Source organism: Salarias fasciatus, chromosome 1 (genome assembly GCF_902148845.1).
Source record: "Salarias fasciatus chromosome 1, fSalaFa1.1, whole genome shotgun sequence".
Lineage (NCBI taxonomy): Eukaryota > Metazoa > Chordata > Actinopteri > Blenniiformes > Blenniidae > Salarias > Salarias fasciatus.
This window is the reverse complement of record NC_043745.1, coordinates 5,944,328-5,971,184: the sequence shown is the minus strand read 5'-3', so window position 1 is coordinate 5,971,184 and position 26,857 is coordinate 5,944,328. Positions and strand designations below refer to the sequence as shown.

Here is a 26,857-nt window from a genome sequence, read left to right as displayed (position 1 = left end):
GACTAAATAAACACATGACGGCATGGCAATGTCAGTCAATCCATTATAGAGCTAAACGGTTTGATATCACAGGTGGACCGCAAGGATGAGAGCAAACCTACACTTTGAAATGAGTGGATGGATTTTAAAAGCCATCATTTCACTTCACAGACACACAGGAGGAGGCCGGGGCAAAGCTTCAGGTACTTGCATGCTGTTGAAGTGTGCAGAGAGGTCGGGCTCCCCTCCTGGTCGCAGCCCGACTTTGATCTAAATCAGCGATGAGAGACGGACCCACGCTCGCAGGATGGGGGGGAATGTGCAATAACACAGACACTGATGGATCCCTCTAACCTGCACAAACCTGTCTGTAATGCCGCTAACTTGGCCTCATTGTTCAGCAGTTTGTTTACAGCTCAGGCTCTCATCTCAGGCGTGCTGGCATTTCTTGGACTTCCTTGTGCATGTTGGGAAATATCTAACCTGCACCGCATCCACATTAAGCCCGTGTAAAGGTTTCCTGCTTGTATTTGTAATTTTTTATGTCAACAACAGGAAGAATCCTGGGCCTTTTCCTTGGAAACTGCCGGAGTTGAGAAAAGCGGCTTAGGTCAACATACATAAAAGATGATTTGTAATACCGGAGAGCTTCATGTTTTCACACTGATCTGCCAGCTAAAGGCACATAAACTGTGGCTTCTGCACTCTGTGATGTTTACTGGCACTGAAATGTGGAGAAATTCTGGGAACGCTAAAGGCAGCAGGTTCCTGTCTGAGTAACTTTACTCACAGTCACGTGAATACCTTTATTGCTTCCTCTTCCGTCGTTGAGTACAACGGCGCCTAATCTTCTGCTCGGTGTAACAGTAACTTAAGTGGAGGGATAATTAGTTGAATGGGGAATCAAACAACCCGCTGTGGAGGAAGTGCTCTGTGTTACTGACATGTGAGGACTTGGTGTCTTTGCTTTGATTCAGACTGCTGGACCAAAGCTAATCTGCTTTTCCTATGCATTCAGAAGCAAGTCCAGGCTTGTCATCAATTATCCACATACTCAACATGTAGATGTTCCTGGGTAGTTTCCCACCAGGTGACGGAAAGAAACGCTGAGCCTGTCTGTGTCCACTCAAGACGCCGTGACGAGTAATCAATGAGGGATCCTTTTCCTGAGGAGAAATCAGTTTATACGGCTTTGTCGTGTGGTAACTTCAAACAGCTCGGACTACTGACCGTACTGCACCTGTAACAGCTTCCGAGGAAACGTCCCAGGGAACCGAAGGCTGGCAGTAAATGTTTGCAGAGATAAAAGTGGATCAGGAGGCAGTTTGCTGAGGGTTGGCAGTAAACTCTATCTCCCTCTAACTGTGCTTAAAGATCCAAGATCAGATCCAAGAAAAGCATCAGTCAAAGTCATGCTAAAACCTCTAAAATCACATGCTGGGACTTATAATCTCATGCTAAGTGGAACATTTTGGTGGATGTCAGACTCCATAAGAAATCTCACTGTAAGAGATTTTGATGTGAACATAGGTTGGTTCAATAGCGGGGGTGTCAAACATAAGGCCCAAGGGCCAAAACCTGCCCGAAAGAGGAACCAATCCAGCTGCTAAACCACCAAGAAAACAAACAATTCAACCTTTTTTTTAAATTAATTTCTTAAGAGTAGCAGACAGAACACAACACTGAGAATCAGATCTCACTGATGCTGCCATGAGAGCTAGCTGCTAGAAAACGAGCCACAAAGCCGTGGTGTCAGGGTGAGTTTGTGAAAACATGCAGGATTCAACAACTATCAGAGTTTTTAAACGTGTCCCTGTATCTTGGATCATTATTACTGCCTTTACTTTTTGTTTTTTTAATTTGTAGTTTTTGGATGTAACTGTTTGGTTTTATGAAAATATAGACAATTCCATCACGTGTACTCTGTACCACACCACAACAACAGAACTTTAAGTTAAACCTAGAGAGTCAGGTGGAGAGGACCTTCCAACATTTGCAACTGACACATTTATAGTTATTTACTGTATCATGTTTCTCTTCTCTTTCTAAAGTCCCTGTTCCAGTTTCCATCATGACTTCCTGTAAAAACTAAAGGGAAAGGTGCATTCTGTGGAAAAACCATAAAAAGAGGGAATAAATATTTCACATGCTAATCCTGTTTGCCATAAACAACCTACATGCTCCCTGTGATAGCTTAAATCATCTATAAAGTCTACATGGGGCTATAGGTCTGAAACAGACAGTGACTACTTCAGTTAAGCCACAGCTTCCGTTCTTATGTTATATAAGTGATATGGCATTAGCGTCAATGGATCTCATGGACAAAGCCAGTCATAACAACCTCTGCACCTACTACAGGGATTTATGGATTACAGCTACAGTTATGACTGAATCAAGTGTCTCTTCATTCTGTTTTTTTTTTCAGCTCGGCTGACAGAATTCAGTTTTAGTAACTAGAACAGGTAAAATCATATCAAAGATCATTTAAATGGTCAAAACACTGAAATCACAAAAAAATCCCAAACATGCAAAACCTTCATTAAAAGAAAGACGTGGTTTAAAAGATGTTTGAGGCCAAGGTTATTCGCCAGGGAGATTTAATAGCAAATGCTTGGTCACCTTTTGTCACCAAAGCTGACCCCAGGCTGACCGGCAGAGCTTCATCCACTCACTGAAATGCTCTCAGGGGAATATACCAGGCCAAGAGGTCAGGGATGCAATAAGGTGACAGGCCATCGAGAGCAGGGCTGTCAAACCTGTGGCTCCAACAGGGATCAATACGGCCCTGTGCAGAGTGTAAGAATAACAAATGAGAACCACCAGCAGTCACATCACCGGGCCGGCTTGTAGGGGATTTCTGCACTAAAAGAAAAAACTGTTCTCAGTAGATGAAGGCTCGTCTGCTGTTCGGTCCATCTCAGCTGAGACCAGATTCTTTTGTATATGAAAGTAGAAAGAGCTCGGCACTCCTGGTCTAAAGCTTTACTACTCAGCATTAGAAGATGAAAATATGTTCTAAATATATTCCATGTGCTCATGGTGCCAGTAATGAGCCCAACAGCAGCGATCTGAATCAACTGCACAGGAGTTTTTTTTCCATTCATAATCATTCAGCTGGTGGTTATTACTACAATGCACAAGGTGATGAACTCAATACAGGCTCATCACTGCTTTACACACTTTAAATCCCTCAAATTCATATCATCCTTCTAACATTAATCACTGCTGCCACTTCCTTTAAAGGTCAGTTCAACAAACAAAGCCTGGAAAGATGCAGTAGAGCGAATCGCATGCGTATAACATTATAGAGTTAAATCCATTTAAGAAGGACATGTCTAAGAACAGTAAGCTTATAAGCTAGAACAAAGAAGCAGAGAAAAGAGGCGGAGTGAGGCTGAGGCCAGCGCCAAGGTCAGCTGGCAGACGGTGGAACTGAGGTGTACTGAAATCACTCACGGATCGAGGATTAAGAGACTCTCTACACAACAAATACCGCTCCTCTGCGATGTTCAGCATTTAGCTGTTTGCTTTATATGATGGGGGGACGTCACTTCCACTTCTCGCGGCGCTCAGGCAGACAGAAGACCAGCGCCGCCGCTGAGTAATGGGAGGTGGAATCCCACCTACAGGGACAGCAGTGTTTACAGAAGCTGCAGATTCATTTCTATGCCGCTCCACAGCTGGGATTACACTTACCCATGAACAGTTTGGCAGGGTTCCCCTTTCTCTGAAGCAAAAGTTTTTTCCTCTACAGTCAGAAAAGCAGAGTGAGAGACCGCAGGAAAAACCAACACACTCCAGAGGTAGGCTTTCTTTCAGGACCGTCCCGTTTTCTTTCCGTCTCTGCCTCCACGGCTGGACTATCCCGCACTGCTCTTTGCTGTCGGGTTCCCAGAAAGTTTGAGCCTCACATGTAAACAGACTGGCGTGCGCGGATGAGCGTGCCAGAGACGAGGTCAGCCAGCCCCTGGAGTGGACATCCCAAACACGGTTGGCAAAATGACTGCTCCACTTCCTGCTGGTCTCACTGATATGTAAATACAGTGATTACTGTGAAACTGAAACCCTGTTAAGGATGGGCGAAGACGAAACTTGCTTCATAAGCAGATCAGTAAATTTGCTTTATTTTCGGAGCAGAGTTCAGAGTTCTCCACGAATTCAGAAAGTCATTGACGGTAGTCTTCTCAAATGAAAGACGACATACAGATATAGAACAGCGCAGACCAAGCCGTTCACACCCTGAAGGTGCGACACTTTTTATTCATTTAGAAAATCTCTTGAATAGCTGGTTGCACTGAATGTATTGTTCTCATGTTTTTTATTGTGATAAGACATAATTGTTGGACCACACCCAGGACCCATCTCCTTCTCTGTACTTGATTATGAACTCAGACAAAGGTGGTGGAGCAGAAGTACTGGCTCTACCGACGGCACCTAATCCTCCATAAGCAACAGACGGCGCACAGGTAAAAGGCCACGGCATTGTGACAGCCCCTCTGTGAATAATCTATGAAGAAGAAACACATGGTGGGAAAGACTCTTACAACCTAATCTGCTCTAATTGGATGCTGGAGATTCAACAACGCGGCTGTGATTGATTGTGATGGGTGTCATGAAGGATCGCGCACGATGAATGGATCCAGACGCTGCTGCTCTTAAGCTACCTGCTTGTTACTTCAGCTGTCTTATTCAGAAAATAACGAGTCTGACTTGTTGTATTACCACCGTCTATTAAAACAGAATACTGTCACGACTGTCTACCCACCCTTCCCAAAGGTTCACATCGGGTCAGTGCCACTGAAAAAAAGTGATCAGGAGTTTATGAGTAAAGGAAGGGACACGTGAAGGCTCTGTCTTTGTGTTGACGATAAATTCTTCGCGACACTTCAGCCGCTGTCTCGCAGTATATTTGGTTATGAAGTACTAGTCTTAAATTGATTGATTTGTGAGTTAATTTTTGGGGATGGACTGACAAAAACTGCTCATAATATTCGATGATGATGAGCAGCTACACCTGCAGTGGTCACTGTACACCGCTGACTGTAAAATCGCTTCAACATCCAACACTATCACCTGCACCACGTGGCAAGATAGTAAAAAAGGTCATTTCCAACAGTTCTGTCATTAAGGCACCTTAAAACATGACCTGGACTGAGAATCGCCAAGAGCATTATAATTTTATCTGCTGATAATTATAGATTACCAGCAGCTCTTTACCACACCTGTATGTACAGGTTTACCTGAAGAATCAGCTGAGGAATCTCACAAGTTCAACATGTGATGATCATTTGAAAACTCCCCAATGTTTAACACAGTGGAAGTTGGCTAAACTGTTAACAATACGACAACCTGCTACGAGGCAAGAAAGTCACAGGTTTTGCATCCATTTTGGATGCAGACATTCAAATAAAAAAAGATCAACGTAAAAACTACTACGTTTACATACACAGTACAGAAGGAAAGAAATTGATTTCTTCGCTGCCTGTACAGAGCGCAGCAGCACAGCGTGACGCGTTTCTCCTTTGCGGCGGAGCCGTCGTGGACTCGCCCGTCACCGTAATTCTGCACAGTGCCGGAACGCCGCGGCGGGCCTAATGGAAAAACCCCAGAAGACGGGAGCGGCTTTAATCTCAGTTCCACATCAGATGGGAGGACAAGGTTGTCAGCACGGCCGTTTGAGTCCACTCTGCAGCAGAAGTGCTCCATAAAGCTGTGTTTATGTTCCCAATATAGCACTGCAGGACTGACAGTTTTATCTTCATTAGCTCAGTTCTAGAATGGTCACAATGAAACAGACATTCATGAGAAGATTATAAACTAAGTAGAATAACATCCCAGTAATATATAATCACCATCACACTGAAATGATGGGTTGTTGTTTGGAAATTGTCGATGCATCATAATCATGTAGTTTCACATTAGCTGGTGACAAGGAGCTGCTCCTTTAGGCTGCTTTGGAGCAACACATATAATCGAGGTATAATGTGTCCTTGTTGATGATTATTATGTAATTACAGTCACAAAGCAGTTCAGTCTTTGTCTCACACTGAAGAGATCTGGCCTTACTGGTCTGATTTCTCACAAACAGCCTTTCAGTGCTGTTTTTTGGACAAGTTGGCCGAAGAAAGAAAATATACAACAGTGTATTAAGTGCTACTATAAAAATATATATCAGATTTGTTTTGCTGCAGCATTATTCTTTGACACACATGACAGAGAAATATACATTTCAGAACAGGTAATGCACGTTCAGACTGCTGCTTCGTGCACATCGGGCCGGGCACGTGACTTTGTGCTCTCGGTATGGTTTCACCACCCGTCCTGAAGTTCCACCGTCCTGCAGGTTTTTTATCAGACTGTCCTGCTTCTGCACAGCGGGTCAGCTGAAGGCTTTCTGCACGGCCTGATGAGGATGCACTCATTAGCTTCAGGTGCACTGGAGCAGAGAAATATTGAAAGATCCAGGATAATGGTCCTCCAGGACCAGGACTGGACACCTATGGTCTGGATAATGAGCGACGGGTGGATGGACGTGCAGACAGATAAATGCATCCTGACATGGACAGATCAGGATTATGGCTTACTGGTCATAGCGCTGCTCCCAATGTAGGCCAATGTCAGCAGCAGAGCTTAAATCTGCTTTATCTGCTGGGGAGCCGCTCCTCTGCTGGGGAGACTGAAGTGCCCTGAGGACAGGGAGAGAAGAGCTGCGTCCGAGCAGTTCACATGAGTTCAGACCGAGCAGCAGTCACGCCACTTCAACTCATTAGGAGGCTTGTTTTGTTTGTTTTTTTTGTTTTCCATGGAAAATGTAATTTTACAGTTTCTAGTCACAACATCAGAAAACTGCCTTTCCACTTTACTGCAGATCCCTGGACCATCTAGAAATGGTCCCGACGGCTGCTGTGTGGCATCTCATCAGTTTGCCTTCTCCACACAGGCCCTGCTGCTGTTTGAAGATCATTTCCTGTCCCGTTGGGTGTGTGATCTGCACCACTGCCCTCAGCCCCGAGCTAGGATCTCCTCTGGCTGAAAGCCTGCATTGTATATGGGATGAGACACGGCGGGAGGGAATCAGTGATGGATTTGACAGATCCTTTAGTTTGTTTAGCTGCCGACGCCTTAATTAGAAGCTGTCACGGCGATCGCTCCCCTCCTCCCATGCGACACTGAAATGGCCTCGGCTTCCAATTCTAAAGAAGACATCAAAACACACCTTGATGAATTAATCCAATTCAAGTCATACACTGAGTGATGCGCTGATGTGCAGAGCGGGATGGGGGGGGGGGACAAGCAATAGGGCCGAGAGGTGAAAGCTGCAGAATGCTAAGCAGGCCGAGGAGATATAATTTATGAAGAGATCAAACCCTCAAGCCTTTTAAGCTGGGGCACATCACAACTACCTGAGACGCCCGCTCTGGAACAACTAACATATTTCACATTCCAGGCATGATGCACGCACCTGGAACCCGGCCAGACAAACTAACACTGTACTGTGAGTCACTAAATTATGCAAGTGGCAGACTCATGAAGGGGATGGCAAACAAGTCAATTACTAAAGATGTAACTAAAGCTAAAGCCTGTTACAACTGTCCTCTTACACAACACTCTCTGCTTGTAGTTACATCTTTTAAATTTAGTATGTTTTCCTTGATAGAGAACCATATCAACGCATGTCCCATTGATCTCAACCAGCACATTGTGAATTATTATGGATTAAACAAGTGCTGCCAGCTTTTAAACAAACACCTGAAGTAGAAATTGTTCGGCATGAGAAGAACTTCAATCCTGTGTTGGCTGTATTTTCTTGATCTCTCAAACCGAGTCCTCGTTTTGTGAGATCAGGACTGAAAGCCTGCCCTGATCCAAGAAACTATCCTACAAGATTTTCATTCAGAAATCGGAAGCAACGTTTTAAAGACATGACTGCTAGAGCACAGTTCAGAAAAAGAGGGGCGATTCAAGCAGAATACAAATTGAAGAAAGGAAGAAAAAAATATTCGTTCTGAACAATCAGGCCTCTCAACACTACAGGAAGAGGCCTCCAACAGGGAGGTGTGACCCACAGAAGTGAACCTTTAATCACACATAATTAGCTGGAAACAGGTCAGGAGAGTTCATGTGGACACCTCATGATAACATTTTTGATAACCAGAGAAAAACCAGAACCTCCTTCGCAGAAAATATCTTAACAGAGGCATTAAGACAAAGATCAAACACCAGTTCAAGGTGACATAAGGAAACACACGCCTGTTTGGTGGGAGTTGGTCCAGAACCTTCTGAAATACACACATGTATAACAGCTTCATTACCACCGAGTAAGAAAAAACATGCCTTCTTAGCTAAAAATATTTTAATAACGGCATGAAAATGAGACCTACGCTAATTAAAAACATTAAGATAATAACGAGCATTAGTTCGAGGGGAGATTAGCGCACAGCCACGTGGTTCTGAACTTCACACATTCAGGACTACCGAACACATGCTCACGATGTTTTAGCTTGTTCCACTGCTCATACGGAGGAGCTGGAGTGTTTTACTTCACTTCCCTTCAGCCAGATCGCTCCGGCTGGAATTCAAAGTGGCAGATTTCCAGAGCGAGATCCCGCTGCTGGCGTCCCAGGCTGCAGGGCTGCTGGTGCGCATGATGCAAAATCTCGCTTCTGTCTCATTTTAAATGCATGTCATGCATAAAAGTGATTGCCAAACAACGTGCATGTATAATGTGGATGTTGTTGAAGAATCTGGGTTTGCGAAGACATCTGTTTTTGTTGATGACACATCCACACACAGTTACAGCCACCAGATGTGTAATCATAAAGCTCACAAACACACAGCAGAGCGTCCACAGCCAGCAGAAACAGACAAACATCTCTCTCAACATGAAAACAGTCCAATTTAGCACAGGAATGTAATAGTCCAATAAGATGTAGTAGTCTCCTTAACCCATGACAGATACAGCTAAATAGAGATATGGATCAGAAGTCTTCGCAATCTCGTCACAGAGGGCTGTAGTGTGAGCCGAGTCTCTGTCCTCGCCTCGCCACATGAGACGCCGACCCTCTGGAGTCCCGTCACTTTATCTGTCCACATCGTCTCTGCTGGGACTCACTCGGGCATCTGGCCCAGCCTCGGCCTCAGCTGAGTGGTCGCAATCTCAGCAGAGACTGACGGATGGAAGATGGAAGGAGATTTAACAACATATGGAGGGCAAAACCGTGAGATTTAGACCCAAGTCTAATCCCAGAACAAGAAAAAAACATGTTTGAATGAACTCAACTCAATGTTATATATATATATAGCACTGTAAAAACGACAACAGCTGAAACAAAGTGCTGTACACAAATAGGCATAAAAACCTGAAAACATCAAATGCTAAAGACATTAAAACGGCAGCAAAAACAGGAGCAAAGTCTCCAGTGGGATTAAAAGCCGAGGAGTAAAAATGGGTTTTAAGATTAGTTCTAAAAATGGACAATGAAGGGGCAGGTCTGATGCACAGTGGTGGATCGTTCCACAACTTCAGGGCAGCAACAGAAAAAGCTCCTCGAGTGGTGGTTTCAAAAACTTAAAGGCTTCAGACCTACAAAACAGCAGCTGGTGGGTATTAATAGTAGGAACAGCCAGTTTAATATGTCTGTGACAAAAGACAGTCAGTAGCTGCACCTCATTTTGGAATCATTCTCTCCGTTTCACATCTTCTTTGTTAAAAAAGCAAAGAAGTGAGAAGAGGCACACAGCAGAGAGATCCGGGCTCTGATCAGAGGTCGACTGTGTAATCAGCAGATGGCACAGAACCCCCCCCTGCTGGGCTGTCGGTCAGGATTGAACATTTACCAGAAGGTTTTAATCATCCTGGTTTGAAGACATGATGGAGAGCGGTATGTGAGGTGACCACCGCTGCTGCCACTCTTCTGGTCGGTGGTGTTAAAAGACACCAACAGCCTCCACACCATCGATCTGCCTGCCTGGACGTCTGGTCCAACGATCAGCGTGATGCAAACAGCTTCACGGGTCAACGTCACAACTTCTATAAATCTTGAAAAGCATTGATATCATAACTTTAATTTTCAAAAATCACGTAAAACATTTTTGGGTAAAACACCCTCTCAAATTCACCGTCTTCCATGGAAAGTGACTGCTGCCGTATGTTTAGCTTCGTATCTATTTGAAAAGAAACTGGTTGAAGGCCGACACTGAGATGGCTTCAGAAAGCTGGAGAGAGCCAGTAAAGAAAAAGGAGAAGGCTGCTGGGTCAAAGTCAAACAGGAACAGGGCAAACAGAAGAGGTGCTTCACTTGTCTAAAAGACTGACGCCAATAGTGAATTAAAAGAGAGGAGACATTTACTAAATACAATCACTTCCTAATAAATGTGTTTCTGAATATGCTGAATGAACAAAGCACCTCATCAGTTGACAAGTCAGAGTTATTTCATATGAAAAGAGCCTCATATACACCGTTACTCCTTGTGTCTGCTGTCAGACACCACTTAAAATGCTTCTGGCCAACATTCTGCCTTCGACCTGATAACTACCCGCAATGTTTGTTTTGAGCTTCATTGGTTTCCCTGCGATGAAGTTTGTCTCCCAACCATGGATTGTGTAAATTATTGAGAAGGATGGCAGGTACACTCATTCTCTTCAAAGTGCATTGCTTACTGATCACATCTTTATAAATAGATTTACAGGAGTATTTTAGGACACAGATAAAAAAGTGTTTCCTTTTGTTTTATTTTTATTTTTTATGAGGCCTCTTGTGTCCGGTTCATCCCAAAACTTTTGTCCAGGCTGCTTCCCAAACCCCAGGCTGCGTTTGAGCCGAAAGAGACGGAGAGCGAGCCGAGGAGCGAGCCACGCTCCTCCTCTGTGCCCAGGCCGGGTTCCTGTTTTCCTTTCATACACCACCCTCTTCCACTCCACTCTAATTGTACGCTTACCGACTCCCACAGAGCTGTTAAAGCAGACTGCTGGTATTTCTGTCTTCGCCATTCACCAGGCTGCAGTTTTCGCTTTCAGACAGACATGATTTAGATAAACTTCACTCTGCTAATCAACTGGGGAACAGTTCAGGGTGCAGGCTGCCTTTTACTTAAAAAAAACAGTTTTTAAGTTACATAAGAAAAAAGATGAATGGTTATTGGACTTAATACTGAAAATGAGTCCTATAAAATGTTTTTTCTCTACAAACTTCCCAAATTTATTACCTCCATCCAAACTTCCATGCCTTTGTCTCCCTTCCAAACTCTCAAACTGTTTTCCTTTCAACTTCTTTCAGTCTTTACAACTTGTCTTCTCCTTCCTGTTCCTCTCTTCCCCTTTTTCAAATTTCCTAAATTTATTCTGAATTCTTCCTCCTGACCTTTCTTTCAACCACAGCTCCTTCCCATCTAGCTGGAAATACATTCTTTCTACTCGCTCATCGTGTTAATCCTTCTTCGCCACTGACCCGCACAGCGTCCTGCTCTGCTTGGTGCCCGCTGACTGAATATTGCAGCCCACAATCCTCGGCTGCTGAATGAAATAAGGGGTCCTTTAAAAACAGATAGACAGATACTGACCCAGCTGGGTTGTCAGTGAGACGGAATTTCCCCATTTATACCAACAGACAGAACCTCCTCACAATGGAGGGAGAGCTCAGCCCTCAGTCCAGCACCATCTGACTCTACAGCGACTAAAAGAGGACGGCTGAGGATTAGTGAGTGCCAGAGCCACTAGCGTCATTGACAGAGAGCGAGGAAAGAGCTGACTCTTAGGAATCCCAGCAGAGGCAAGAAGGGACCGTCCAGTTGGACGGCGGAGGCTCTGATCGTGGCAGCACCAGGCCGTGGCTTAATAACCTACTTTACTTCAAACCAGGCCAGGATACAGTCAATACCACCAACACCACCTCCGAGCCATGACTCTCCACTTTTAAACATTGTAGAGTAACCCGATCCACCCTCTGCACATTTCTTAAAACCAAAATATGTACAAATGAGCATCTGTACTCGGAGTGGTGGTGGGATCATGTGCACAGTCACTCGTGCACGCTCTGCCTCTGTGGCTTCTCTTGTTTGGTCGTCGGGGTATTGTTTGCCTGTAATCAAAGTGTGACATTGACTACTGACAGGAGACTGTTCAACATCCGGCATCTGCAACTCATCAGAGGCCTTTCAGCCTCGGGTTGATGTTACTTGTCGATGTCTGACTGCTCACTCTAAAGCAAACTTAGACTCCCACTGGATGGTGGTGACGCACCAGACAGCTGGAAGACACACTGTCACACACCGTCTCTCTCAGGGACAAAGAGAGTCGATCGTGACTTTTTCTTTTTCTTTAAACTGCCTGCATTCCAATAAAGGCTGGGACAGGATGCAAGGATTTGAAATCCCATGAACTAGCTCAGTCCGTCCACGAGAGATCATGGACAGCGTATCAAATTCAGGACTTTGATGAATATATGAGCTCATTTTGAATTTGATGGCAGCAACACAACTCAAAGTTTGGACCGAGGCTGGAAAGGCTAAAAAAACTATTGTCAATGCGCTTTAATACTTAACGAGGGAACAGGATACAATGAACATTACTAATTCAAAAGCAGATGCAGGGGAACCCCTAAGTGTTTCTTTGTGCTTGGCTGATGCCAGTCAGTCTTTAGTTAGGAGTCATGATTTACCTGCTAGACCAGGCTGCGATTAGTGAATGTAGCATTCAGCCGATCGAGTGTGTTCCCTTCCAGCTGTGTTCTGTGGTGCACCCCATACAAGCTCCTTCCTAATTAAGCTGATTTCCACAGGCACGACCTCTGATCATGTTCAGCTCTCAACATAAATCCCTGCACACTCAAAACACTCAAATTCAACCAAGAATTTATGACCAAGAACAAAATATGCAATAAGCTTTTATAATGCTGGACTCGAGCATGAGTGTTCAGAGGTTTCCAACATGAGGTTCATGATATTCATTCATCACACTCTGGTAAAATGTTTTGGCAAATTAAAGACCTGACAGGACATCTGTATCCTTTTTTAGAAAAGCAGTTTGAAAACCACTGGATTACAGCAAGAAGCAAGAACCACCACAGACGTTAGAAGCATCAACCCCCATGCAAAATATTAATTTCATACTTTCCCGACAAGATGCCAGCACAGCAATGACATTTCTCAGCTTTCTCTAAAGTCTGTCTGAATCTAATCTACAGATTTATCACTGGATACGTTCCTCACCAGTCTTTTAACGCGATTCCAGCAGTCTCTTTTATGTGGTCACTGAATACTGGAGTTATTTCAGTCCGAGTGTACGGTACCGTCAGAGTTCAACAGTCCTCAAACCGTATGGGATAAGACCAGAGAGATGGGAATGCAGATAGCCGCGAGGAACAGAGTCAGTAAGTCAGTGAAAAGAACAATGGGGCAGCTGTTAGGAGGAGGAGAGCCAGGCAGAACTGCACAGTCAGACAGCTGGATGTAGGTTTGGCAGCTCGGCACTACGTGCAGGAAAAACTATAATGGTACACATTTCTGCTGCCATGCCCAAATCTGCAACCACAGCCACTTATTATGTCTGGATAGACTTCCAAAAATTAAACAGATAGCATGTCAAAGTTGGCCTTTGTGCAGGTTAAGTCTGAACTTCAAAAGCTGTCCTACTTTTTAGCTAATGCATCCACACAGAAATCCACCAAATCTCAGTGCTCAATATCTCAAATGTATCAGGATCTTGGCTCGAGCCTGCCGATAATCCAAATGTGCAGAGATGGCTGACAGGGTGAAAAATTGGGTTTTTGCTTCCTCTTGGCAATGCTGCCAGACGGTTGTTGCAAATGTGCATTTAACTCCTAATTTACACCAGCAGCGGATGTGGCACGCTCTTCTAGTTTTCCACCACCTCGTGTTCCCACCAGAAGTGCCAAGCCACGTTTCAGACTTGTCCCAGAAGAGGGTCAGCGCTCTGCGAACAAAACCCATTAAGTCTATTTTAGACAGAAGCTGCAGAAACAAAAAGTGGACGACTGATTCTATGACAGTGTGTCAGTCCTGATGGCAGGAGGCCTGAAGTCTGGCATGACAAGAAACATCAAGGAAACATTAAAAAAAAAACATTAAAAAAAAACATTAACAAACTCAACTAGTTATAATCGATGGAACACAACAAAACCTTATTCTTCCCCACCTGTTTCCAACAGTATGAGCGATCTGACGGAGGTCAAATTCACCCAACACTAATGGACACTTCACTATTTTGGACGGCACTGTCCATAGGGTTCAGTGACTCTGAGCACCGCTGTCCTGTAAACTAGCACCCGAAACACAATGAAAGCCTTGAAAATGTCTTCTTGTTAACAGGGCCTGAGTTTGGGTCTGCGCACAGAACACTGAGCTGAAAACCTGAAGCTGGACGGGTTGGGGTAACGAGGAGTAGGAGGTGGACTGACATGAGAGCTGCCTGGTGACTCATCTCAGAGCTGCAGAGTGCAGAGCATGAACATCACAGGGCACAGAGTTCAGAGGTCACAGTGTCACACCAGGGGATTCGTTGAAATGTTCGTATAACAGCATGATTATTGGGGGAAAAAAGAGACATTGTAGAAATAACAGCTAATCAGCAACAACTATAGATGTAAAAAAAAAAAAAAAAAAAAACTTTAAGGCTGCTGGCACTTTAAAAAATAAAACATGAGAATTCACATTTTTACATTACATTTTCATATTACAATATGACAATAATTATCAATTATAATTGATAATTATTTTCCAATGATCAATTATGATTCCATGTTGTCCGATTCAACATGTTGGGGCTGATAACATCCAATCAGATGGCTTCATCTTAACTACTCACATTATTTAGACCGTCATGTTCAATTTCCTCATGAGTGGAAACTGCAGCGTAATCAAAAAAATGAGAACCAGATCGTATCTAGTACTTCTAACACATTTCACCCTGACCAACAATCTTCAACCAACCTTAGTTCCCTCCAAAAATCAACGAGCTCCATCAGTTGACAAAAACAAACAAAGCAGATTGACCATGAGTGTGACAGTCTCGGCTTAAAACATGTGAACACACACATACACTTGCCAGTTTGTTTTTCTCAGTTTGTGTTGATGCTGTGAGTGTCAGATCTCTTTACTGTGTCAACATCAATCCATCCAACGCACTGATATGGTCTTTAACTTTGTTCCCAAAATGCAGCAGATTACTGCATGAGGCTTCAGAAGAAAATTTTCCTTCAGGAAGTTGAGGGCCATATTGCACAGGCCTCCCTGGAGAGGCAGCGCCAGGTCCACCTGCCTCAGTCTGCCAAAGTCCTGCGGGGAACGCTTTATTTGTAGACAAAACATTAGCTGTGGCCACCGGATCTCCGTGCAGAGACATCTGCCAGAGTGCCTGATCTCAGCTGACCCCCCGATGGGCTGAAGCATTAGGGATTCTTTTAAAATGTGCTTTTGATCAGAATCAGTGGGACACCGCATGGACGCTCAGAGATGTTCCCTCATAGCAACACTTAGCAGACTTAAGTGGCGGCACCTGTTTGTCTCAACAAAAGCAGCAGGCGTCTTCCGCCTCAGATCCAGTCCCATTCATCCAAACCGGATAAAAAGTGCTAATGGCCAGAGACTGAATGCTAAGTATCCACTGCTTCATAATAGCGGGTGTCATCGGCAAAGCATGATGGTACACTGGAAAAAAAGAAAACAGTAACAACCCAACAACAACAACCCTGGCGTCTGCGTGCATTTTCTAAGAACCAAATCCCCGGTAAAGCGCAGATGGACTTGTTCTGTCTGAGTCAATGAAACAGACAAAACAAACATCACATATTTTTTAATTCAACAATGGCATTGTTAATAATGTGGGGGTGTGACGACACTGACAAATACACAATTGATGGCAAAAATAGTGTCAAGGTGAGGCAACGGAACTCAGTAAACTGGATGATTCACTTTGTGTGCACGCTTTGCACGTCAATCACATTAAACCTCAGTGCTCCTGTTGCTCGACCCCTACATGGAGATGGGAGCTGAGGTTTTAAAAAGCATGGCAAGACCTCAGTAAGCATCGTTTCTGAAGGGACAGAGACTGGAGAGAGACATGTGGGACTTGTGATGAGGACTTGTGACGGAGAAAAACAGCATGTCAGCTAATCGGAAGTACTTGGTTTCAAGATGTGACAGGTTCCAAACAGATAAACTCTGCAAGTCATTGTGAACATCTGTAGTGAACAGCGGAGGAAACATGACGAGACTTCACAGCAACCAACACAACCACAAATATCTGTACAAGGTGCTCCCAGAGGTTAGTTTTACCGAAAGCGAAACAGTCTTCAAAGTGTTCCTCATGAAAGCCTCAAGAAAAAGTAAGAGAGGACCTGAAGAATACAGTGAGCAGAGGATGGACTCAAGATAGCAGTGATAACACCAACACTCACTATTGTGTATTACATGTTTTTATAACGTAGCACAGATTAAAAAAAAACAAAAACAGCTGAGTAGCAGCTCATAAAACACTAGGAAGTGCAGCTATATCCCGAAGAGCAAGGAGAATTTACATCACAAGAAAACAGCAGGTGGTACGATGAAATGTACATCCTGAGGGAGGCAGAGCATCCATGCCAAATCAGATATGAAGGAGTAATGAAAGCTTTTTTGGCTTCAGTGCCTGCTACAAGCCATGTCCAATCTCCCGTTTCCTGAACTCAAGCCCGTCCAAAAATGCCACCGTCCTGCATCCGAGTGTTGCTGCAGCCACACAGAGCCTGCACTTCATGCTGCAGAGCCTATAATTCATGCTAAATCAGAACTCCCGCCTCCCAGTTTGGTTTATTTTTGAGTCACAAGCAAAAAAACATTTATTTACTCGTCGGGCCTCTCTCCCCGGGCCTACTTTTAGTCGGAGCTGAGGCGCTGCTGAGGAGAGACAGAGAACCGACGTACTGAGCGACGGCCACAGAATGTCTGAAAATACATGAGGCTCACCGCACCCCGGGCTGGAGGAGCACCGCTGGAAGAAACTGACGCACACACAAGAAGCAGGTTGTACACAGACGCACAAAGAAACGGGCCGAGCTCCCAAAACCCATTAAAATGATCATCATCGTGCTACTTTATCCATCCAGCTAGCTTCAGCACCCACTTACTTTAAGCTAAAATTGCTATCGAGGTTAGCGTTGGGGTTGGGACACACCCTGGATGTGTCACCACTTTTACAGGCACCAATAAATCCAACATGTAGCAGTCTTTAGAATAAGCAAGGAAGAAAGAGCATCTGCAGAAACTCCACGCATGCTCGGAGAGAACATGCAAACTTCACACAAAAAAAGGCATTGAGCTGCAATAAGGCTGCTGGCTGCAGTGGTATGGAATCGATCCGTATTCCAGAGAGGTTTTCACCACCCAGTTAAATTGATTAACACAGTTTGACGCAGTTCAATGCAGCCGAATCACTGAATACAATCTAATTAATAGACACAGACATGTCTCACCATTATGACCAAAAACTATGATGCGTCAGCAAAGTGTGATGAGTGTAGCGACTGCTGAGTGTTTATCAGGACAGAAGAAACAGACTCTCGGCTGAGAATTCTGTGAGCTATTAAAAACATTGTTTTCAGAATAGACAAAGCACCAAATCAGATGTCTTTTTTTTTTAATTCAATAAGTCAGAGTAACCGCAGTCACCATACTTCATCAGTTTTCACAATGGCGAACGATATTGAGACTTTTTCCTCCCACACGTCGCAGATTGGCTGAAACCATGATCGCAACAAAAGCCACAATTCCCATCAAGCTCCTAATGTAAGGTCTTGCTTGTGGAACCGTCTCGATAGAATCACTATAATAAGCACCGCGCTGGGATTACAGAGCAGAAAACTACCTCCAGAGTCTCCGGAGAGTGAAAAGGAGCGGTGCTGAGAGAGAATGTGCGACAAGGCAGGAGGAGAGCTGGAGTTGGGGAGAGAAACAACAGTCGAGAAGAGATAAGAGCAAGTTGAGGCATCGCACATGGGAGTGTGGGCGGCGAGGACTTCCTGTGTACTAGTCTAGCATGAGGAGGAGTCGTTGATCTTCTGGCAGTTTAAGAAAAAAAGCTGAGAAACTGACAGTGAAAAAGCACTTATGGGTCAGTGCACTCCCTAACACAGCTTATTCTGAGCTTGTGAGGGGAGCTGGAGCTGAGCGAACACTGACACGGAGCAGTCCGTGCAGCAGTTTTCAATTTGAATCGCTCGTCTCCAACAATAAACATGTGTCTCCGTGCTGAACTGTAGTCAGCAAGAAAAAGCCTGAGTCAAGCCACCGCTCTATTGGCTGCGCAAAGCCAGAAAAGCCCCCATCCAGTAAGTCAGAGGACATCGGAAACCAGTGAAGTCGCCCGATGAGTCCCGTCCCTGCAGGGAAACCTGTGACACACGCCAGTCACTCACAGTCATGCAGCTACGCGATGTCTCAACATGTACATGACGTGCATCGCGCCTGCAGCCTCGAGAAAAGGAAACAGAAAGCCACCTCTTGCGACATCATGAGGGCGCTTTCTCGTCATCGCCGCTGAGCCGATCCGGATGGTGACGGCCGCGAGCCAAGCTCGTGTGAAGACACTCGGCCTGTGAGCGGTCTGCCAAAGTGAGGAGGTACAGATCTGGTGAGGGAGCACACTGCGTGCAGTAGGCTAAGCTGCGATTCACGCACACAGGAAGGAGAGGCTCAGCAGCGTGACGGACGGCCAGAGGCAGCAGACTCTGCTCAGGTAGAACATGTTGGGACGCTTGATTCAAAAAGCACGGCTCAGCTTTCCTGATGTCGCTCGACCGTCCGTGACAACAGATAACTTACTGATCAGTGAGACTGTCATGGACGCCTGAGCGTCTTTGCTCTCCATATCGTCACCCTGACCCGATGTGAATTAAGAAATCCAGAAGATGAATGTATCAAAAGTCTGTCACCAAAAACACACACTGCATTTAATTGTATTTTACTACTGGATACTCAGTCAGAGACATCTCCCTTTTCGTTTCAAAGTCTTTCTCACAGCAGTGACAAAAAAGTTGTTATCAACAAAGTGAATAAGAAGGTTCAGATGTGAGGAAGCAGCACTGGACTCTGTCTCATTCCTCCTGCTCGTATCGGCACATCACGCTAGCAACTAAACAAAAAAACATTCAACTATTGAGATGAAGCTAAATCCCCGACTTTTTAGGCAAACTTATCACACAATCAGAATTATGCACATTTCCTCTAACTGTCGTGACACCAGTTCACATTTAGACACAAAAACATATGTGCAGAAGAGTTTTAATGAGTTGCTGACTCATCTTTATAGAACTGAATGGATATGCTCAAAGTGTGACGCCTCGTCAGCGGCTGGCCTGAGCCTCTGAGCTCTGGGTCGGGACCGGCCCGGGGTTTCCTGCCACTCTGGAAACGCCCGCTGGATTCGGCCCCTTTACCCAGAGAGGCTTTGCCATGGCGACGGAACCAAAATAACCATTCCTTCCGCTTCTAAATATAGAGCTCTTTTTGTCGAGCTGCTGCTCTTGTGTTTGAGAGACTGTTTCTTCCACAGCGAGCGACTGTCCATCACTGCGGTGGTACATGGTTACTATGGCAACAAACATGTAAAGCATACTCTGGGTCAGCATCACCATCTGGTTTCAAAACATGACCATCAAATATAAAGCTTGGAGTCTCACTGTAGTCTAAACAGCTACTAACATCACGGCGGCACCTGCTCCAATCACTGCCCGGGCGCCTTTGAGCAGATGACCATGAGACGGCACAAATACATTCTAGCAGGACTCCTCATGTAAACTCATGATATGCTGCCTTTGTGTAAACAACTGATACACACATTATCTGGTCCCTCTTTCAATCTGCATTTCCAGAAATGTGTAACGACACGTTGCAGCGATGCCGACAGCAGCAGCTGTGATCGGCGCGCTCCACCACATGCTTCCTGGGTTTCTTCCAGTACCACAAGAAATTCAAACTCAACTTGTTTGGAAACAATAGGATGGTTATTAATAGCAAATCTAAAGGCAAAGGCTTCATTCAATCACTGTCTGAGCGACTGTGTTTCATGTCATCTCACAACACATCCTTCAGATATCTGATGACCCCGAACATTTTGGCACAGCATGTAACGATCTTGACAGAGAACTTGGAAAGCCACCGCCGCCCTGTGCGTCATATCGGACCAAAACACAACAGACCGTTCAAGCCATAGATGACTAAAGACCGACTGAGCCTGTAGGCCAACATTCAGTGGCAATTCTTGTATTTTAGATGGATCAACTGCTGTTGACACAATGCCGTTGGTTTTGTCTTTTCATAATAGGATGGAATGGTTGAATTGTCCTCACTGTCTTGAGGCTTCCGTCACACTTATTTCTATGTTTGTACTGGACACTTCCAATAGACTGAGTTAAGACACACGAATAAAGAAGACAATCATCTGTCAAATAAGACAATGAATCAGGGTAACAAATGCCTATTTTTACTTGTGTGGTAAATCCATCTGCATTTCCTCTGGTTGAATTGTGCCGTCGTTACACCCCGCATTTAACGTTCTGGACAACTGCTCTGAAAACATGGAGGGAAAAAGTCATTTTAACAGAACAAAGGTCTTAACTGTCAAAGCGGTGCTGTGATGGCAGCTTCAGATCTACTCTCACGAGCCAAATGGCTTCAGTGAGTCAGCCAGACATGCTGAAACTGAGCGCCTTCACAACACGGCGATAAGATTGTCTTTTTATATCATCGAGTCACTTCATTAAAACTCCACGCTGCTGTGTAATTGACATTAGTTTCAAAGGGGGCCGACTCATGTGAACACTGGTCATATGAGTCGGCAGGTCTGCAGCACAGCCGTGTCTAGACATGCCGGGGAAGAGTCTGAGACTCGCGGGCTTGTGCTGGTTTCCCAACGTGGGGCTGCTGCGGCGGCCACTTTGAATTAGCGCTGAAAAGTCGGGCTTTTATATTTATTTTCACGGTCTGGCCCCACTTGCTCTGAATCAAATCTTAATTTTTATCACACACTGTGTCTTCCTGCAGCCTCTCTGTTTGAAACCAGCAGCTTCAAGCTTAAGCCCACTTTCTTTTCAGCCGCCAGCCTCCAGGAAGCCTCTTTCTCCACGGCTCGGAGCACCTTTGTTCTGCTGAATGAGAGGCAGCATTGATCGGTTGTAGTTTGGCGCCTGCCTCACATTCTGCGGGCCGCTCTCATAGGCCGGCTCCGTGCGTGGAGGAGACGACCGGACGTCATCTCCAGCAGCGATCGGAGCGGCACAAAGCCTGTACGACTCGTTGAAAAACAACGGAAGTGAAAGAGCTGGTGACCTTTCGATCAGTTTCTCACTCGACGCAACGTGAAACCATAACAAGCCGGGTCAAGTCACAACAACCAGTCGAGCTGCTTCGGGACATCAATAGCACTGCTGCTCTGTCAACGCTGCATGGATTCAAGGCAGGAGCAGGACTGTACGGCAGACAAGACACCTTTAATCTGACTGTCACCTGTCCACAGAGGGTGTGAGTTCTTTATACTGCAACCACCAGGCCACAAGAGCGAAAAGCATTTTAAGACGCAGCCATGAATTGAGGTGGAAAACAAAAAGCCTTGAAAGTAACTCCTCAGGAAGCTGATTCATCAGACTAAATATGCCATGATGTCTAATTACAGAGCAAAACTTTGAGACATTCACCACAAGAGTTTAAACTGAATGTGGAAGAAAAAATATTGTTTAATTTAGGATGAAAATACAAATGGATAAAGAATCACTTGGTATTTAATCACATTTTAAAGCAGAGAGATGTGAAGATGCTATAGTTATTGCAGTTAGCTGCTTTACGTTTCCCCACTGATGGACACAGTCGGTCACACTGAATGTCCAGCCCTTGGAATCTCTTTAAATCCCACATTTCAGCTCAACATGCGATCTGGATGCTCCACGTCGCCCTTGTGACTCCACCTCACAGCTTGTCTGCTTCACACCGGTTCTAGATGGCTTTTTTCCCATGTTTGAAATGTGTGTGTGGACTGAATCAGGCCTCACCGTTTCTAAAAACCAGCCGTTCATGCTGATTCGCACCTCTGACCGTCACAATCTAACCGCTCCATCCTTAAATTCATGTGAACACCTTCACATGGACGTTCCCGGGAACAGACCCAGGGGTCATGAAGCGGTGTTTTCAGACGATCTTACCTCGTAGGACCAGACGCACTGGACCTTGGCGAACCTGCGGACGCAGCGGCCCACCTCCACGTCCTCGTGGGTGGTGTACATCTCCTGTAAACACTCTCGAATGTGAGGAACCATCCTCCTGAGGACCTCGCGGCTCATGATGACCCCCGGCCCCCCCATGCAGAAGTTCTCCCCGGGCTCCAGGGCCAGCTTGCCCAGCTCGTCCCGGGCCCCCATGCCCGTCTGGCCCAGGAAGATGGCCTCGCTGCTGTTGAGGCTGCGCAGGAAGTTCTCCAGCTTCTCGCTCTTGATGTAGACGTCGTCGTCCGCCCGCATGAACCACTCGTACTTGTCCAGGTAGTGGTCGTGCATGTACTTCAGCATCATGAAGGACTTCTTCTGGGGGGGGTACGAGTCGTCCACGTTCTTCAGGGCCACGATGGGGATGGGGATGGAGGTGTCCGAGCCCTCGCTGGAGAAAAACTCCACCCGGCCCGGGATCGTCTGCGCCCACGTCCTGCAGCACACACAAACACACACAAACACACACACACACACAGGCTGGATTTAGTGTCAGGAAGCCAGAGGACAAACTACACATTACAATCAGATGTGTTGGGAGTATTAAGAACACGAAGACCTCGTGCCCATCACTGACCTGCAGCGCCAACATTTTTAGATTTACTTTCTCCAAAATTAGATTAATATGGTGCCACAGAGTGACTTTAAGATGTTATCATTTTGCTATTATCACTAAAACTTTGGTTAATGTTGTATTTATGTACTAATAGAGCTACTATCAAGACTGAACATTAAAACAAATTCTCCAAAACACAGCTAAAATCAAGCTTTTGTTTGTTGTTTTTAAATCAAGGAACATCTTCTGACCTTTTTTCACCTCAGGATGTCCTCGTGATCATAAATATTTGCATTTCAGCTCAGATTTATCCAGCTATACAGAATGTCCCAACTATTAAATCAGCCAGGCAGTCTTCTCAACAGTGAATAAAGGGCGGTTTTATTATATAAAGGGAAAAAGCTCAGAGGCCAAATAGTACAGAAGTGATTTTTTTCATTATATGTCCCCTTTAAATGAAAATGACTGATGTTCAGAGTAAAGGCTGGAAGCTCCAGCCCACTCAGCTTCAGAGGATAAAACTCAGATTGTGTAAGACAATTCTCACACGCGTTTTTTTTTTTTTTTTTTTACATGTACACAAACACACACACACACACACACACACGCACGCCGGTCAGTGAACATCAGAAGTGCCGGTAAAGTGAGTGCGGACAGCTGCGTTAATTAAAAGGAAAGAGACGCCGCCAAACGGATGCAGACGTGGATACCAACGCCGTGCTGTCAACACGACACCGCACTGCTGCATACGTGCCAGTTTCTCACACACACACACACACACACACACACACACACACACACACACACACACACACACAGTCTTGTATTTCTATCCTTGTGGGGACCGTCCATTGACTCCCATTCATGTCTAGCCCCTAACCCTGACCCTTACCCTAACCCTAACCCACACCACAACAAAGCCTAACCCTAAAGAAATGTTTTTGCACTTTTACTTTTTTCAGTAACAACAACATGGTCAAGAAAACACTGTTTCTCCTACTTAGGACCGGAAAAAGGTCCCCACAAGGCACGTCGTTCCACGTTTTGCTATCCTTGTGGGGACATTTGGCCCCGACAAGGATAGAAATACAAGAACACACACACACACACACACACACACACACACACACACACACACACACACACACACACACACACACACACACACACACACACACACACACACACACACACACACACACACACACACACACACACACACACACACACACACACACACACACACAGTTTTCATTCAGGATGAGAGGACGTCGCGCGGCGCGGCGCTCCGTGTCCCCGCTGTATGAAACAGCGTCAGGACCTCAGGAGGCTGCAGTCGGGAGACAACACAGGACTTGTCTCAGGGTTCCGTTAAACATCTAAAATCTAACGGCGACCGTTTCTGAAAAGGCCCAGAGCATCTGCTCGGCTTGAACGTTCCATGTAAAGCTGTTTTTTTCGTGTGGCGCTTCATAAAAGCAGAACAGACCTTGTGCTACATTCTCTTGAAATTCCGACAACATTCTCACGCGTGACAGAAAGGGTCTGGACTGACAGGAATGTTTTGAAGGATATATACGGCTTACCGCCGTGGTTCCAAACATGTCTGTAAACATCCCAGAAAATGTTCCTTTTAAAGCATTTCAATCATTCAGGAGAGCTGGAATGACAGACACAGAGGTCTGCAGCCTTCACAGACTACCGAGATGCTTTTACTAACTCTCTACCAGATTGGATGAACCAGGAGCCACAAGGAAGAAACAGCTGAGAAATGTTTACAGAAAGTTTTGTTACATTTACCAAATCTGGAGTTTATGAAATTCAAGTCAGATATTTAATAATTTCATCTGCGTTGGCTGGGTTAAAACCTCTATTTTCCATTGAATGCCTCTTGTGTTTGGATTCATGGCTGGTTCTGAGCTCTGGTGACCTTCCAGGAACACACGTCATTTGCAGCTATTAAGGCTGAACGATATCAGTAGAAAATATGACGGGTGTGACAACGATAAAGTATCTCGACACGTCCTGTGATTAATACAGACGCACATGTACGATGGCGATGTCTTCGTGCTCTTTTCTGATCTTTGACCCAAATGTAAGTGGACATAAGTGGGGCATGCTGGGATTCCTCCCCCTTTTGCGCACATGTGCTGTTCCCACCAGCAGCGCCTCACAAATACTACAGTTGTTGATGCTTTTCCAATAACATTTCACTGATTTTTTTTTTTCTGGCAGATGGAGAAAATGACACAGTCATTTTGAGTAGCCTAGATTGAGAAAACAGAGCAAAAAATAACCATTACATGTAAACTTGAAAGTTTTTCTTGATTGTGGTGTCGAGTGGAAATTGAAAAAAAAAAGTCTTTTTTCCCCCAAAATGTTTCACAATTAGTACCATGATAATGAAGCTTTCTGAACAATAACAGTAAAACAGTAAAATGTCGAAAAACCTGTCTCATATAGCTGCTGCATTCTGCATGTTTTGACAAACTGTATTAAAAACTCAATACTTGGTTTTTCAGGGTTGTCAAAACTGACGCGTTAACAGATTAATTCATCTTCATGATTAATCTGATCAAAAATTTTAACACAATTAACCCATCTGCAGTGCAGAATGACTCAAAATCACAGAACTGGGCGATCGATCCAGTAGCAACCAAACAGCACATTCAAGTACAATAAAACCAAGACAGAACAGTCGACCAACTCAGAGCGTGATGCAGACTCTGCAGGAAACAGTTTCACCGGATCACTTCCAGCTTAAAATACCTCATTAATGCAAAGCGTACACTACTCAGGGATTCTGCTGACTGTTATTAGTTACAGGCAACACTGTGAATAAGGAGCGGTCAGCTCTCGTCTACAACAATGTCAACAAGCCAGTGTGTCTTTATATTTGGCTGAGAAAAGGAATTAAAGGAGTTTGTTTGCGCAAAATGAAACACAATTAACATAGATTAAAGAAGAATTACATTTAATCCTGATTAACTGAAACTAATCCAGAGCATCACTGTGATTAATCTGATTGAAATTTTTAAAGCAAAGATGGCTCTTGGTGGTTTGGATAGCCAGATTGGAGCAACTCGCTGGCCAGTTCTGGCCCACAGGCCTTATGTTTGACAACCCTAGTTTAATCCCTGTCTTGATTCCAAACGTCTTACTAGTTCTTAAATCAAGTTAGAGTTGACTTATTTAAAACATGAAAGTTATAGATATATGTGTATATTCCATTACAAGAATATTCAACTCCATCTCTCTTTAACCATTATAGGAAGTTGCATGTATTTTTTTTTTTCAATTTTAATAGAAGGAAAAAGTGGGAAGCAAATAATTATTTTGAGATATTTTGTATAAATGATTACAGAATTGAAAGGGATGTTGTTGGAAGAGAGGGGGTGAGGGAGGGCCACAGACAGAGGGGGGTTAGCGGGTTAACGGGAGGCTCGCTCCCCGCGGAGGCAGCGCTCCTCCCGGGCTCCATCACATACCTGTGCGCCGCCACGGCGCGGTTGTCCAGGTACTTCTGCGCGGTCATGACACCGACGAAGAGGAAGCTGTCGGAGCGGGACTCCGGCTTGTCGGTGGCAGGCGGACCGCTCAGCGCCCCTCCGTACTCCCTGCGGAGCGCCGGGTTCCAGCCGCAGGCGGCCGCGCTGACTTTCCGCTTGTGGCCGGCCGTCTTCAGCTCGCTGGCCTTGGGGAGGATGAGTCTGGAAGCCAGCGTGAAGCCGACCACCAATCCCAGCAGAACACTAAACCATGCTCTTCGACTTCGACCTGCCATTCCCCAAAACTTCCCCTCGTCCTGCCCTCGCTGTGTCCCCGGAAAATATTAAAAAATAAAGTAAGAAATTAAAATAAATAAAGAGCCTCGGGTCGCTCACACACACTCTCTCATGGTAGAAAAGCCCTTTTCTTCCAGATGCCTACGTAGCATCGCAGCAGTCTCCTTGAACCGCTACCTGGAGACACCGTGCCGGCCGCCGTGTCGCCGCTCCCCGCTGCTCATCCAGCCGCCCCGCAGCGTCCCGCATGGGCAGAAAGCTCTGCTCTTTTCAGCCTCTTTTCTCCAGGATCA

The 26,857-nt window shown here is 45.2% G+C and overlaps 1 protein-coding gene across 1 annotated transcript in view; it reads right to left on the bottom strand.

Annotated features, from left to right (window-relative positions):
- chsy1 (chondroitin sulfate synthase 1) overlaps positions 1-26,563 on the bottom strand; it is a 49,412-nt gene extending 22,849 nt beyond the window's left edge. Inside the window, exons 1-2 of the mRNA XM_030092274.1 lie at positions 26,268-26,563; positions 22,164-22,659 (exon numbers count right to left, since the gene is read on the bottom strand). Coding sequence (XP_029948134.1) covers positions 22,164-22,659; positions 26,268-26,563 — 792 coding nt within the window. The remainder of the gene's footprint in view (positions 1-22,163; positions 22,660-26,267) is intronic.
- Positions 26,564-26,857: the final 294 nt, after the last annotated feature.